The sequence below is a fragment of the Saimiri boliviensis genome, chromosome 6, assembly GCF_048565385.1.
Source record: "Saimiri boliviensis isolate mSaiBol1 chromosome 6, mSaiBol1.pri, whole genome shotgun sequence".
In the NCBI taxonomy this organism is placed as follows: Eukaryota; Metazoa; Chordata; class Mammalia; order Primates; family Cebidae; genus Saimiri; species Saimiri boliviensis.
The window spans coordinates 132,927,980-132,943,061 of record NC_133454.1 but is presented as its reverse complement, the minus strand read 5'-3'; the positions used below and the strand labels follow the sequence as shown (position 1 = coordinate 132,943,061).

The window sequence follows — 15,082 nt, the reverse complement described above, 5'->3', positions numbered from 1 at the left end:
CTTTGGGGAGATGAATTTGGTGTTGAATAGCCTGGCAGAGCTCCACGTGTGTGGCTGCCACGTGGGTGTGGGCTGGGCAGGTGCCTCTGGGTGCCTGGGGGTAAAGGAGTTGTGGGTCTCCCGTGAGAGTGAGCCAGAGAGGAGAAGAAGGGGGACCCCCAGGTGGGACTCGCAGGAAAGATTGGCTAGAGCAGGAGGAAACCATCAGAGAAGCAGCTGCCAGGACCCCAGGGTGGCAGGGTCAGAGGGCGCTGGGGCTTCAGGAGAGGAGGGCCCATGCGGGAGACAGCCTGGCTGCGGTGGTGGCCACCTGTGCGCTGCGCTCCGCCTTTTCCTGGGATTCAGGCTGGCTTTACTTGCTTCAGTCAGGGAGTGTTAAACTTTCTGGGCTCGTGGCTTTTTTTTTGAGAATCTAGTGCAAGCTTCTTGTGTCCCAAACTTTTGTAGACACATAGGTGCTTCTGAAACCCTGACTTTGACGTTGGGTGATAGTTTGGTTTTGGGATTGCCATGGCCTGCAGGTGTCCGCCCTCAGCCGCCAATCCCCTGCAGGTGCTGAAGGTCGCCATCCTGGCCGAGAAGTACGCGGTGGACTACACCTGGTACGTGGACACCATCTTGAACTTGATCCGAATCGCTGGCGATTACGTGAGTGAAGAGGTGTGGTACCGAGTCATTCAGATCGTCATCAACCGGGACGACGTGCAGGGCTATGCGGCCAAGACCGTGTTCGAGGTACGGCCACAGGGCTGCCAGGAAGGATGGGGGAGGGTCGTGGAAGGTGAGTAGTGGTCCCAGCCCACCTGGGTGAAGGTGCCAGGGGGCTGTGGCTGCCCCGCATGCCCCTCAGATCTTCCCTGAGGCTCTGGCTCCTCTGCTGCTGGGGTCCCTGGCTGAGTCCCAGTTTCTTCTCACCCTGACTTTCAAACTGTGGCTCTCTGGGGCCACCTGAGAAAGCTGGCCACTGTGTGTGTGAGAGCATGCTGTGCCTGCAGGGTGGGGCCTGCCTGTCCTTGGAGAGGATTAGGCCACCGGGGCTGGTGTGCCTCAAGGGTGCTGGCAGAACCTACTGGCCGCAGCCTGTTCAGGATGCTGCAGCTCCCTCCAGGGCAGGCCAGTGGGTGGCAGCCTCCGGCTCCTTGCTGCTGACATAGGACCTGAGGGTGCTGCAGGAAGGCGGGGGTCTGGGGGGCGGGGGGTGCGCTCGGACTGCGGTTTCCAGGAAGCTGAGGGCTGCTGCTGGTGCGGGGTGCAGCCCGCCAGGAAGTGCCTGCCTGACTTCACTCGGCCACGTGGTCGCCACGCCCCTTACTGTGTTTGTGGCTTACCAGGCTCTTCAGGCTCCCGCGTGCCACGAGAACCTGGTCAAAGTGGGCGGCTACATCCTGGGGGAGTTTGGAAACCTGATAGCCGGAGACCCGAGATCCAGGTGAGGGGCCCTGTGCACGTCGGGGTGTGTGCGACCCAGTGGGCCAGGGTGGCCGGTGTCCTTACTTGTCACCAGAACAGCCCCGAGGCACGAGCCGGCTTTGTCGTGAGGCTCCGCAGAGCCGCTCCTGCTCCAGGCGCTGTCGTTTGGTTTTCATTCAGGGGACAGAAAAAGCAGGGATTCTAGTGGGAAATGGAGAGGCCGGGTCCGCGGCTGACCTCGCGAATGGGCGCCTTGCAGTGGGCTCTGGGGCTGGAGGAGGGGCGTCACCAGCGGCCTGTGGTGCAGGCGAGGGGGTCATGCTGGAGGCCTGCCGGGGTGACGGGTTCCCTGCTGTGCTCTCCCTGCCCCCAGCCCGCTGATCCAGTTCAACCTGCTGCACTCCAAGTTCCACCTGTGCAGCGTCCCCACCCGCGCGCTGCTCCTGTCCACCTACATCAAGTTCGTGAACCTCTTTCCGGAGGTGAAGCCCACCATCCAGGACGTGCTGCGCAGCGACAGCCAGCTGCGGAACGCGGACGTGGAGCTGCAGCAGCGCGCCGTGGAGTACCTGCGGCTCAGCACCGTGGCCAGCACCGACATCCTGGTAGGGGTCCCCACCCTGTGCTCACGTGACCGGGGGTGGGCTCTGCTCAAGACAGGGCTCTGCTCAAGCTCACCCTGTCTTCCCAAGGCAACCGTGCTGGAGGAGATGCCTCCGTTCCCGGAGCGGGAGTCCTCCATCCTGGCCAAGCTCAAGAAGAAGAAGGGCCCCAGCACGGTGACAGACCTGGAGGACGCCAAGCGGGAGAGGAGTGTTGATGTGAACGGGGGCCCCGAGCCTGCCCCAGCCAGCACCAGCGCTATGGTGGGTCCCTCCTCTGCTGTGCACCCAGACCTGTCAGGGCCTCTCCCCCAAGGCTTGGCACCAGCAGGGCATTAGCCTGTCAGGGAGCAGCGTGTACTGAGAACCCAGGCGTTGGCTGTGGCTCTGGATACCCGTGATGGCCTATCCCGGGGGCCACTGTCTCTACTAGGCGAGGCGAGTCCTCCAGACCAGTGTCTTGAGTCCTCTGTGGTGACCTGTTTCGTGGGATCGGCCGCCCCTCTCCTGAGGGACTGCCCACCCAGGCAGCTGTTGACATGTGCTTTGTTGATTCAGGGCAGACCTGTCTTGCCCTGTTCTTGGAGGTTTTCTGTAGTGAGTTGGGTTAGGTCTGGTTTTCCTGGTATGTGTGATGCGATGAGAGTGATTCTGTAACTGAGAATGTGTCCTGTGGTGTTTGTCGGGTGAAAGTGTCATTTTGAGACTTGCGTTTTTGCTTGGCTTTGCTTGCTGGCTGTTCCCCTCTGTACTGTCGGGGAGGGCTCCTGTCGGGGTCGCTCGGGCTGTCTCTGTCCAGTTAGAGGAGTTCTGGAGAGAGGGTCTCCTCTCCAGTACACCGGCCCGGTGCTGCCACTCGGTATTGGCAGGGCTTTCGGGGCCAGCTCCCATGGCAGTACCTGCCCTAGCACTTTGCCGGTTGGGAGGGAGCTCATCTCTGAGTCAGGGACCTGCTTGTGTGCCCTTGCTGACCGCATGCCCTTGCTGAGCGTGTGCCCTCACTGACTGTGTGTCCTTGCGGACCGTGTATCCTGCCCCTCCGGCTGATAGTGCAGGGCCTGCCATGGGGCTCATATCCAGGCCTGACATCTGGCTCCCCCTCCCCCTCCCCCTCCTCCTCCCCCTCCCCTCCTCTTCTTACCCCTCTCTCTCCCTCCTTTCCCCCTCCCTCTCCTCCTCCCAGCTGAGCCTGATGGTTCTTTTTCCTCCTCCTCCCCCTTTCTCTTCCCCCCACAGCGGGTCTCCCCTCCTTCTCCGCCTCTCCCTCCTCCCCCCTCTTGGCTGAGCTTGACACGGGTTAACAGTTCACCCTCCCCCCGTCGCCTCATGCCCTGTGTGCGGCCCCTGTCCCCTGAGTTCTCTCTGCGTTGGTCCTGGCACCCTGCTGTGCCTGCCCTCCGGAGGCTTGACTTGCCTGTGAGCTGACCCTGGGGTGCCTGATAAACGTGGTTGTTTCTGCCCAGGTGGGTGTCTTCCCTTCACACCTGAGCACCTTCGTGCTCGTGTTTCTCACATGCTCAGTGGAGCTGGTGACCTGCTTTTGGCCCTGTCCCGTGGGATGTCAGTAGCCACTCCGTGACTCCTCTGATCCGTCTCTCCTCCTCCTCCGGGCGTCTTGACCTCGGTTTCTGGAGACAGAGTGCTTGTGGAGATTTGTCCCGTGGGCGCTGGGCCCTTCCCGTGGGCGCTGGGCCAGCAGTGGCTCCGCCTTGCAGGGAGGGGGATGTGGCCCCAGTTGGGTGAGGAGGCAAGGGCAGGAAGACATGACCCAGGGGAGACGGCTTTCCACAAGGGCGCTGGAAGCCTTCCGAGGAGACCTGCGATGGCCTGTTGGAGGCTGGGAAGGCACCGGGGGCTCTTGCTCCTCTCCAGCTGCTTTGACTTGAAGAGGATCTCGCTGAGGGAGCAGAAGGGGGCCCAGGGTTGTCATCAGTCTCTCTCTCTGGTTCTTGGTGACGTGTCTTTTTCACGCAGGCCCTAAGTGAGGCGTGCCCATACCCTAGGTCTTAGATCACACCCAGGTTTGCCCAGCTAGGCTCTGGGTGGACTTTGGAGGTGCCTGGCCTTGACTGTGTGGCTTAGGGATCAGATGGAAGCTTCTAGACTGTGGGAGTGAGTGGCATGCTGCCCTCTGCAAAGGAGAATGAGGGTCCAGTGAGGGCCAGCATTTCTGTAAGGTGCCTCCTTGGAGGGCCCCCTTCAGGGCTCATTCCGTGGATTTTCTGAGTGTGGCTTCCCTCCTGGTCAGCGGTGCCTGGCGGATGGGCTCCTTAGGGAGTGTCTGTGACCGAGGCAGTGGCCTCCGTTGTGACTGAGAGCTGTGGTGTGTGGGCTTTGGTGCTATTCTGTGCTTTTGGTCTGTCCCCACTGCTCATGGGGAGACCCTAGTGGGCTGGGGGTGAGGAAGGAGGGAAGGACAGAGGTGGGGTCACTCCTGGCACATTCTCCTGCTTGGGTCTTCTGCATGGGTCACGAAGGGGCTGTTTCAGGGTGGCATTGGCACGTGCGCCTTTCCCATGAGAGGCAGTGGCTTTATTTTGGTGTCACGTTGGCGAAAATGTCTTTTATTAAGATCATCAATGAGGCCAGAACATTTACTTCTTCTGATCATCCTCTCTCTCTGCACACAGCTCCTTGGGGCCCCTGGGTGTGCCGGGGAGCACATGGGTGTGGGGATCAGAGGCTGCTTGGCCTCACGTGCAGGAGCGCGGGACCCTTGTAGGCAGAACCTTCACCCCTCAAGTTGTCCTGCTGTTGGAGGGAACACACGAACCAGCATGGTCCAGGAGCCAGGCCTGCTCCCCAAGGAGGGTCTTCCAGGCCCGAGGACGAGGGGGAGATGGGGAACCCGCGGTGGGTGTCAGGACCCTGTCGTCCTGGGGCCTGCATCTGGCCTTGGTATCACAGTCTGTGGTAACGAATGTTTCGGGTACAAATTCATTTGCTAGGGCAAAGGGCTTTCCTACTTTAGAAAGTGGTTAAAAGCCATAGATAGCTGGGTGTGGCGGCTCACGCCTGTAATCCCAGCACTTTGGGAGGCTGAGGTGGGCAGATCACTTGAGGTCAGCAGTTTGAGATCAGCCTGGCCAACATGGTGAAACCCTGTTTCCACTAAAAATACAAAAATTAGTCTGTAATCCCACCTTTTCTGAGGCTGATGCAGGAGAATCACTTCAACCTGGGAGACAGAGGTCGCAGTGAGCTGAGAGACCACTGTACTCCAGCCTGGGAGGCAGAGCAAGACTCCATCTCAAAGAAACAAAAACAACAAAAAAGAGCCATTATTACTGGTATTTAATTTTTTAAAAATAGAGCTGGGTGCAGCAGCTCACTCCTATAATTCCAGCACTTTGGGCTGAGACAGGAGAATCACTTGAGCCCAGGAGTTTGAGACCAGTCTGGGCAACATGGTAAAATCCCATCTCTCCTAAAAATACAAAAAAATTAATTGGGCATGGTGGCATATGCCTGTAATCTCAGCTACTCGGTAGGCCGATGCAGGAGAATCAATCACTTCAACCAGTGGAGGTTACAGTGAGCCAAGATTGCACCATTGCACTCCAGCCTGGGTGACAGAGCGAGACTATCTTAAAAAAAAAAACAACAAAAAACGAAAAAGCAGAGACAGCCTCTTGCTTTGTTGCCCAGGCTCGATTCCAACTCCTGGGCTTAAGCAGTCCTCCTGCCTCCACCTCCCGAAGCGCTGGGTTTACAGGCATGAGCCACCGCACTGGCCAGAAAGCCATTATTTTTTGAAAGTATCTGTTCTGTAGGCTTTTAAATGGTTAAACTAATAATGATTTCCTCAAAACTTCATGATTGAAATGATCCTGCACCCAAATAAGTGACTGACTTTTTCGCCTTCTGGACCTTTCTTCTTGGACAGTCGGCAGTGACATGCGTGATCTTATTTCTTAAGCCAAGTGCTTCTTTTTTATGCCTTTCCTGGCAAACTTTTTTTGAGAGTATTTTTTCCTTCAGCCATGGTGAGAAAATGTAGGTCATCTTAGTGAAATGATGGTTCGTCTTTGAAGTGCAGTCGCCTTCAGGCCGGGCTTTGGGATCTACTCAGGAGGTGGCTCTTTGCCCTCATGCTCTGGCCACTCACCGGCCCGTATGCCACCTGCCTCAGCCTCTGGGATCTCGGGGATGCCAAGGGGGAGGATGTGCACGCGTGAGCTGCCTGGGGTCAGCCAGGCCAGGGAGGCTCTGTGCTGATGATCTCCTTCCTTCTTTTCCAGTCTACGCCTTCTCCGTCGGCAGACCTGCTGGGTCTGGGGGCCGCCCCCCCGGCCCCTGCGGGCCCCCCACCCTCCTCCGGCAGCGGCGGGCTGCTCGTGGACGTGTTCTCAGACTCGGCCTCTGCGGTCGCGCCTCTCGCACCTGGCTCCGAAGACAACTTTGCCAGGTAGTCAGGTTTCTGCAGACAGGCACGGGGGGTGCTGTGCCCTGTGACCCCTGGTGTGGCCACAGCCCATGGGACAGAGGTGGGCAGCGGGGTCCTGCAGACAGGCACAGGGTGCTGTGCCCGTGACCTCCAGTGTGGCTGAGGGCAGCGGAGTTTACCTCCCAGATCGCTGCTTGGGGGACGATGCCGTGTTGGGGGTGGGGTAGGCTTGCTGTGGAACTGCCCCTCAGAACTTGATTTATGGGCTGCAGCGTTCAACAGCTAGAGGGCTAACGTCGCTCTCGAGAGAAAAGGAGGACGTGGAAAGAGCCACGGTCTGGCCAGCGGTGTGTCCCGTCTGCCTGTGGTGGCGTCCGGTCCCGTTTCCGCTGCTCTTCTCTCCCATGCTGGCCAGCACTCTTTGTAGCGACACGTCTCTCTTCGCCTCTTTCCTGCCTCGTTGGGCTGCTTTTCGCTCTGACAGGCCGTCTTGTCCACGTGTGACCTGGAGGCCCGGTCTCTTGTCCTGGAGTTGCCCGCTTGCCGAGTCCCCTGTGGGGCCCGCCCCGCCCCACCCACGTCTTCGGCCTCCAGCTGGTGGTCGTCTCCACGGGCAGCCCGTCTTTGCTGCTTGTCCTGCTCTAACTTGTGTCCGCTGCCTGGATACCACCCGGCTCCCCATGTGTGGTGGTCTCTGCCAGTGTCTCCGTGGTCCCCAGAATGTTGGCGCCGGCCGCCCTCCCCGGCCCTCTCTGCGGAACTGATGAGCTGCGCCTTCCCCTGCTGGCCGCTCTCAGCCGTCTGCTTGTTTTTGTGTCAGGTCGGAGGTCCGAGGCCCCGTCTTCTCAGGGTTGACGTCCCTCCCCTGCTGCCCTGTGGGGTGGGAGCGCAGGTGCGTTTCTGTCCCAGACGGAGGTTACAGAGCCTTTGAGGAATGGCCTTTTGGTCCCCCGTTCTGAAGACGACGATAGAATTCTGGTGGTTTGAAATGTTTTCCAGTTCTTTGTGTTCATGTTGCGCGAGTCCTGTTTCCTGTTGCGTGCCGGAAAAGGACTTAGGAGAGCAGGCTGCTGCGCGCGTTTGGGGCAGGTCGCCTCTCAGGCTGCAGACAGACCTGGTACTGCTCTTAGCGTCGCCGCGTTTGGGGTTGAGAGGCACTGCAGGGTCCAGATTCCAGTGCTGCGGCGGTGGCTGCTCCTCAGTGTTCTGGGACTGTGTGCACAGTGCGTGGCAGCCTCAGCCGTTCCTTGCTGGGCACGTCTGCCCTGTCTCCGCACGGCTGTGCTCGGAGCTGCACGTGGCCCTTGTGCACCCCTCATGTTGGGCGGCCGGGCCTCGGGGCGTTGGTGTCTGGGGTGGCTTGGCTTTGGTTTGGCTACAGAGGGCCGTCAGGTGTCTGTGTGTGTCTGGTGTAGGGTGGAGGCGCAGAGGGCCTCAGGGCGAGCCAACTGTGGTGGCTGCCGGGACATGGCTCACAGGACAGGACACTGCATTCGTGGCCTGGCGGAGTGGTTTGCATTTCCCCATGAATTTCCTCAGGCCAGGCTGTAGCTGGGATAACCTTTTAAAAAGCAAGCAGCCAAGCAGAGACGCTGGCCACAGGGCCTCTCTGTCACGCCATGGGAGAGTCAGCGCCCCTCCCGTGTCCTTGGCAGATTGCACTTTGAAGTGGCTTAGGCCAGTCCACGAGTGTCCACTCCACAGTCTCGTGTCTGCACTGGCCTCTTGGGTGGAGTGCCCACTGGCTGCGGCGGAGCAGTGGCCTTGGGGGTGCAGTGGGCATGTGGACCTTTCCCTCGGCGGCTTCTCCTGTGAAGTGATGCCTACTTTGTTAGTCACCTGCTGTGCGAAGTCCCAGGAGAAATGCAGGAGCGCCTGTGTTGTGGATGACTGACCTGACCTGTGTGTTGGGTGGACCACATTGGGCTTTTGGAGGCTTCGCATGTGGCTGGAGCTGGACCAGTGGCCTGTCGGGGTGTCTGTGGCCTCCAGAGGTGTGTGCGTGCGAGGACTGCTGCCTTACGGCTCCGTGGCCACAGCAGGTCCGAGCGGGGCAGTGTGTGGCAAGCAGCGCCCTCCCCCCAGGGACCTCCACCACTGTCCCAACTGGGGCCCTTGCCGTCTGTCCCTGCTTCCTCTGTCTTCTTCCTGGCCTGGCCTCCGTATGGCAGGCTGCCAACGAGCCGATCTGCGCGTCAGCAGCACTCAGACCTTCCAGGGTGGCAGCTGGGGTGCACGGAGTGGAGACTGGGTGAGCGTGGGAATGGCTGGCCTGGGTCTTCTCCGAGTCAGCGCAGGTGGAGCTGGAGACTGCAGAGTTAGGCCGCTGCCACGCAGCGTCTGCTTCTCAGGCACCGGGGCTGCGGAGGGGCGGCACCGGGACCTCCCGCCTCCCCACCCTGTGGTGTGAACCAGTGCCGCGTCCCTCTGCTGGGCCCACTCAGGAGCCTTGTGCTGCTGCCTGCCTCCCTCTCCTTCCACTGGACCCAGGTCCCTGTGGAGTTGTGGTTTCCTAGAGGAGGTCAGAAAACTCGAAGTTCTTCTGCGACAAACGCAAATGAAAGCTAACCAATGCTGTTTCACTTCCCCTCGTTCTGTGTAGTGTAGATAAGTGCCCAGTGGTGAGCCAAGCCCTGGGCTCCCCGTGCAGTATAGACACAGCCATGCCTGGAGGGAGGGGAGGGGAGGCCAGAGAGGAGATGGGGGTACCCAGGGCCCTGCAGGGGAGCCCTGCTGGCGGGGAGATGGCTGGGTGCCCGGACATGCCCGTGTATCAGTGGGGGGTGAGGCAGCCAGGCTCTGATGGCGAGGCCCTCACCTGGGTGAGTGTCCGGCACCGTTTTGGATGGAGTCTGCGGCGTGGCCAGAGGCTGTGTGCATGCCGTCACGCCCCATCCTGTCTGGGGCTGTGAGAGGCTGTTACATGTGGAGCAGCATGTTCATGAAAAGCAGCTGCACCCACCGACCGCACAGGTCTCACCGGGGCTGTGCCTGCCTCCCTGTGCCCCACTCGCCATCCTCTCTGGTGGCCATTTGTCAGGATGTCCTGGGAATAGTTTTCCACTTTTTTTTTTTTTTTTTTTTGAGATGGAGTCTGGCTCTGTTGCTCGGGCTGGAGTGCAGTGGTGTGATCTCATCTCACAGCAACCTCCGCCTCCCAGGTTCAAGAGATTCTCCTGCCTCAGCCTCCCCAGTAGCTGGGTTTACAGGTGTCTGCCACCACGCCAGGCTAATTTTTGTATTTTTAGTAGAGACGGGGTCTCGCCATGTTGGCCAGGCGGGTCTGGAACTCCTGACCTCGTGATCCACCCACCTCTGCCTCCCAAAGTGCTGGGATGACAGGCGTGAGCCGCCGGGCCCGGCCCTAGTTTTCCACCTTTTTCTTCCCCTGTGTCCCATAGAGGTTTTTCTGGCCTCCTCGTGCTCCACATTTTTTTTTTCCAGAAAAACCCTTGTGTTTGTAGGTGGTTTTGAGTGACATATACTGTCTTTTTTCCCCAGGTTTGTTTGTAAAAACAATGGTGTGTTGTTTGAAAACCAGCTGCTTCAAATTGGACTTAAGTCTGAATTTCGGCAGAATTTAGGTACGTGTTTTAATTACTTAATGAAAATCTCTCTTAGAAATGATGGGAAATTAAGAGAAAATATTTGTACATTACATACTTACAAGGGATTGATATCCAGAATGTGAAAATAACTCCTATGACTCAGTAAAAAAGCAGCCCAGTTGAAAAATGGGAAAAAGAACAGCCTGGGCAACAAATCAGGAGCCATCTCCACAACAAAGCAGGTGGTGTGGGTGCAAGGTTATTGAGAAGATATTCTCCACAGAAGATACAGAAATGCTTAGTAAGCACCTGAAAAGGTAGACAAAGTCATTAGGCAAATGCAAATAAAGCCACAGTGAGATGCCACCCCACCCACCAAGAGGGCCCACGCCTGTGGTCCCACAGTGAGACACCACCCCACCCACGGGGATGGCCCAAGCCTGTGGTCCCACAGTGAGACGCCACCCCACCTGCCTGTGGTCCCACAGTGAGATGCCACCCCACCTACCAGGATGACCATTATAAAACGAGCAGGTAGCTGGCGTGGTGGCCCACGCTTGTAACCCCAGCATGTTGGGAGGCGGAGGCAGGCCTATGACTTGAGGCCGGGATTTTGAGAAACAAAGCAGACAAAACAGACTGTGGCCTGGTAACTTCAGCCTGTAATTCCCGCACTTTGGGAGACTGCTGTGGTAGAAGGAGTGCTTGAGCCCAGGTGTTTGAGACCAGCCTGCACAACATTGTGAGACCCCCATCTCTACAAAAGATACAAAAATTAGTCAGGCGTGGTGCACGCCTGTGGTCCCAGCTATTTGGGAGGCAGTGGTGGGAGGATTGCTTGAGCCTAGGTGTTTGAGGCTGCAGTGAGCCGTGATCACGCCACCGCACTGTGGCCTGGACAACAGAGTGAGACCCTGTCATTCATTCATTCATTCATTCATGACACATACAGTCAAACCAAAAAGGAACAGGAGTGTTTGCAGGTGTGGTGATGTTGGAAGCCTTGTGCTCCATTGGTGGGAAGGTACAGTAGTGTGGTTACTGTGGAAAGATCCTCAAAACAAGATGGAGTTAGTGTCTCACATGGCAATTCTACACCTGGGTACAGACCCCAGAGAATTGAAAGCTGGGTCTTAAAGAGGTATCTGTATACGCATGTCCAGAGCAGCATTTTTCAGTCAGAAGTTAGAAGCAGCCCAGATGTTCCTGGCTGGATGACTAGGAACATGGCCATCTACACAGTGGAGTAGTATTCAGCCATCACACAGTGGCAAGGAGTGAAGTTCTGACACCAGAACAACAGGACATCATGCATGGGGGTGCAGGCTGAACACAGGACAGGTGCTGTGTGGCTCTGCTCATGTGGCCCCGAGAGCAGCGATTCTGCAGAGACACTAGCTGGGGGTGCCAGGCCTGGGTGCGGGGCGGGGAGTTGGTGTTTAGTGGGCACGGAGTTCACAGTGAATCTGCAGAGACAGGGCATCTGGGGATGCCAGGCCTGGGCGGGGGGCAGGGAGTCGGTGTTTAGTGGGCATGGAATTCACAGTGAATCTGCAGAGACAGGGCATCTGGGGGTGCCAGGCCTGGATGGGGGGCGGAGAGTCGGTGTTTAGTGGGCACGGAGTTCAGTCTGGGAAGATGAGGAAGTGCTGGAGAGGGTGGTAGTGGGGGCTGCACAGCAGCGTGGACGCATTTTCTGTGCCTTTGTATTTGTTGCCCTAACTATGGTAGAAAGGTGGCTGTTAGGTGCATTTTACCACAGTTTAAAAGAAAGAAACAGCCTTCGAGTCCAAAACAGTGCTGTGCACAGCCCTGTGGCTGCACGGCTTCTGCCGGGCCCTCCCGTCGGCGCCTGCCTGGAGCCTGCTGAGGACTCCTCCGTCTCTTGTCTGTGACAAATGAGGAGGGCGTGAGAAAAGAGCAGGAGCCGCCTGCCCACCAGGGATCTGCCAGAGGGTGAGGGTCGTGAGAGGGATTCATGCGGGCAGTGCTGTGTTGAAAACAGATGCCGCTTTATTCCCTGTTCACGTTTTTAAACTCGGCCATGACCACTTCACCTCAGTTTTGGTTTTGATTTTTTAAATTGTGGGAGGTGTGATGCCAAACTGTGTACGCTTTTCAGAATATTTGAGATTTCCTTTCTGAATCAAAAGAGTATACAAATGTTCACCTGGATTTTTACCGCAATGTAAATAGAAACAGCGACCCGTCCTCCGTGCACGCTTGTCCTGTGGATGGTGCGCTGAGGATCAGCGTGCCCCACCAGTGCTGTGCTGCGGCGGACACGGGCCCAGCCGGGGAGCCGGCGCATGTGTTTGCGTGCTGCAGTTGTACGGCAGGGCCAGCAGAGGCCTGAGTGATTGTGGCGTCCCTGGAGAAGATGCTTGGCAGGCCCCTCCGACTGTGGCCAGGCCCATGGGCGGGCGCTTGTGGGTTCCTCCTTGTGCTCATGCATGTGATGGCATCCACCCTGTGTGGGGGCGCAGGAGGGGCCAAGGGAGGAGGGCACTGGAGGGCAGTTGTTACCTCTGAGTGGAGACAGTACCTGGCCCCTGTTTCCAGCAGTGGCGTGCTCATTCTAAAACTAGAGAACAATTGTTCTTAATTTTAACAACAGGCAAATGTCCCAGCAGGGAAGTTCAGTTCAGCTGCAGATTGCGGGGTCGTTTTTCAGTGTGAATGTTCCGCATTGGTGTGGGATGATGTGTGTGAAAAGTTGTTTTTGTTTCCTTCTAGGTCGGATGTTTATCTTTTATGGGAATAAGACCTCCACACAGTTCCTGAATTTTACCCCAACACTCATCTGCTCAGACGACCTTCAGCCTCATATCCTTGGGTGCATTGCCCCCGAGCACAGACACGCAGTAACTTGGGGCTTAGAGGAGACTTCTGAGGAAGTTTTTTGGTTTTCTTGTTTTGTTAGAATAGCAAGATAGTTCCAGATGCTATTTGAAAATCAGGCGATCATAATCTGCCGATGGTATTGAGCAGAAGACAGAAATCAGGCAGTCTTCCGTATTCGTATGAGAGGTTTTGATAATACATTTAGAAGTGATGTGTGCATGCCTCTTGCCCTGCATCTGGCTAGCTGGAGTTCCTTTCTTTTTCAGCTGGCTTTATTCTCCTGTGACTTTATCTTTAAACCCTCCTCCCTGAAGTCTCACAGACGGAGCTGCTGCTTGCAGAGCGTGGGAGGCGCTAGTGGGGACCGGGGCGAGGCTCGCACCCCGGCCGAGCCCGTGTGCTTCTGGTAGAGCTTTTAGACTGGAAAGAAGTGACACCAGAAGTTCCCCAGCTAAAAGAGGGACACACTAACGTGTCTTCCTCTAAGGATAGTCCCACCAGATACAGTCAGTGTGAAGACCCCAGCTTGACCAGAGACAGTGGTGTCTGGGGATTTATGGTCAGAGGTCTGAGCGAAGCAACGTCCTCCTTGGCACTGGCTGGTCTGTGTTCGTGTTAACACGTTTTAATGCAGACTGTCCAAGCTAACTGTTCAAAACAGTCATTAAAAATACACACGTGTGGGATCACGCGTAGTGAAGACTGTTGAGGACCAGGAGTGGAAGCTCTGACTCCTGCTGTGCCATCTGTAGGGGTCTGTCCCTTGGGGTACACTTGGCTCCAGGCGGCACAGGCCCAGCGGCCAAGTGGCCAGTGGCACACGACCCAGAGGGAAGGAGAGGCCGCACCCACTGCCTCCGGACCCAGTCTCGCTGGTGTCACGCGTTTCTTCAGGAGAGGCTGTAGGCAAACCCTTGTTTTCCAGCATGAAAACAACGCCGGTCGCAGCATGGCGGGCCCTTTTCTGAGTCTCGCTGTCTTAGGAGCCTGCTGTTCCCAGGATTCCTTTCCTCTCATACTAAGCACCAGTTTCTGCAAACAGTGACAAAAATTGTGTATGTGGGAACCAGAGCTGAGGCTCACAGAATGGAACAGATAAGTAAAATAGCCCATGTATAGTCTAAGCGACTTTGTGAAATGGAGGCATCATTTTGGGAGCGTGAGATGCAGCAGTGTTTTGAGGGTTGTCTGGTGGGTGAGACCCAGCCTGGGTGGAAGGGCAGGGCCGGGTGGAGTGGCTGCCCCTCGACTGTAGCTGGTGGTCCCGGAGTGTGGTGCGTGTGCTGCCTCCGCGGGTCACGCTGGGATCTAGTCCGGCACGTTTCTGCCACTGCCACTGGGGTTGCTTGGCTGGTTTCCTTAATGCGCACACACCTGAACCTGCAGACCAAGCCCGTGGACCCGACCGTGGAGGGGGGTGCCCAGGTGCAGCAGGTGGTCAACATAGAGTGCGTGTCTGACTTCACGGAGGCGCCGGTCCTCAGCATTCAGTTCAGGTCAGAGTGTGTGCTCTGGGCCAAGGAATATGTGTGGGCGCTTGGACTCCAGCAGCCCCACTGTGCCCCCACCGCGTCCTTCCTGAGGGGACCCAGGGCCTGCAGGTGTGCGTGGTGCACGGGTGTGGCCTGAGCTGCTGCTGCCCCCAGCTCTGCAGAGTGCAGGAAACCAGGGGAGGCAAAGCCTCAGGCTCCAGGACGGCAGGCGGCACCCAAACAGGGCCTGCTAGGATCTTTACGGGCACTGCGGGGCCCACCTCATGGGGTGGCAGACAGCAAGGGCCCTCGAGCCACCTCCCTGGCTTGGTGTCAGATGACAGCCGCAGGGCGAGAGCAGCTGGTTTCCTTCGGACACTGGCCTGGGGGTGCGTTTTTGTGCAGTAGAGCTCAGATCATACCACTCCGCTATTTTTTAAAACGTAGGATTTTCCTGTTTCGACTGTTTGCTGCTTCCCCTTTTCAGTGACTACAATAGAGCGTATACGGGCAGCCTGTCCCCTGCTGGGTGTCTTTAAAGTTAGGAATGTTTAGAAAAGCATACTTCAGTTTTTTTTTTTTTTGGAGACAGGGTCTTGCTCTGTCACCAGACTGGAGTGCAGTAGTGTGATCTCAGCTCACCACAACCTCTGCTTCCTGGTTCAAGCAATTCTCCTGCCTCAGCCCTCCCCGGAGGAGCTGGGATTACAGGCATGAGCCACCATGCCTGGCTAATTATTTTTTTTTGTATTTTTAGTAGAGACAGGGTTTCTCCATGTTGGTCAGGCTGGTCTCGAACTCCTGATCTCAGGTGATCCG

General features: G+C 57.3%; 1 protein-coding gene across 2 annotated transcripts in view; it reads left to right on the top strand.

The window, feature by feature from the left end:
- The window catches only part of AP2A2 (adaptor related protein complex 2 subunit alpha 2), a 78,467-nt gene that overhangs the window by 61,354 nt on the left and 2,031 nt on the right, over positions 1-15,082 (top strand). For both annotated transcript variants that reach the window (XM_074401886.1, XM_074401885.1), the window contains exons 11-18: positions 553-735; positions 1,332-1,429; positions 1,784-2,015; positions 2,103-2,276; positions 6,254-6,420; positions 9,901-9,983; positions 12,684-12,774; positions 14,165-14,287. In XM_074401886.1, coding sequence (XP_074257987.1) covers positions 553-735; positions 1,332-1,429; positions 1,784-2,015; positions 2,103-2,276; positions 6,254-6,420; positions 9,901-9,983; positions 12,684-12,774; positions 14,165-14,287 — 1,151 coding nt within the window. The remainder of the gene's footprint in view (positions 1-552; positions 736-1,331; positions 1,430-1,783; positions 2,016-2,102; positions 2,277-6,253; positions 6,421-9,900; positions 9,984-12,683; positions 12,775-14,164; positions 14,288-15,082) is intronic.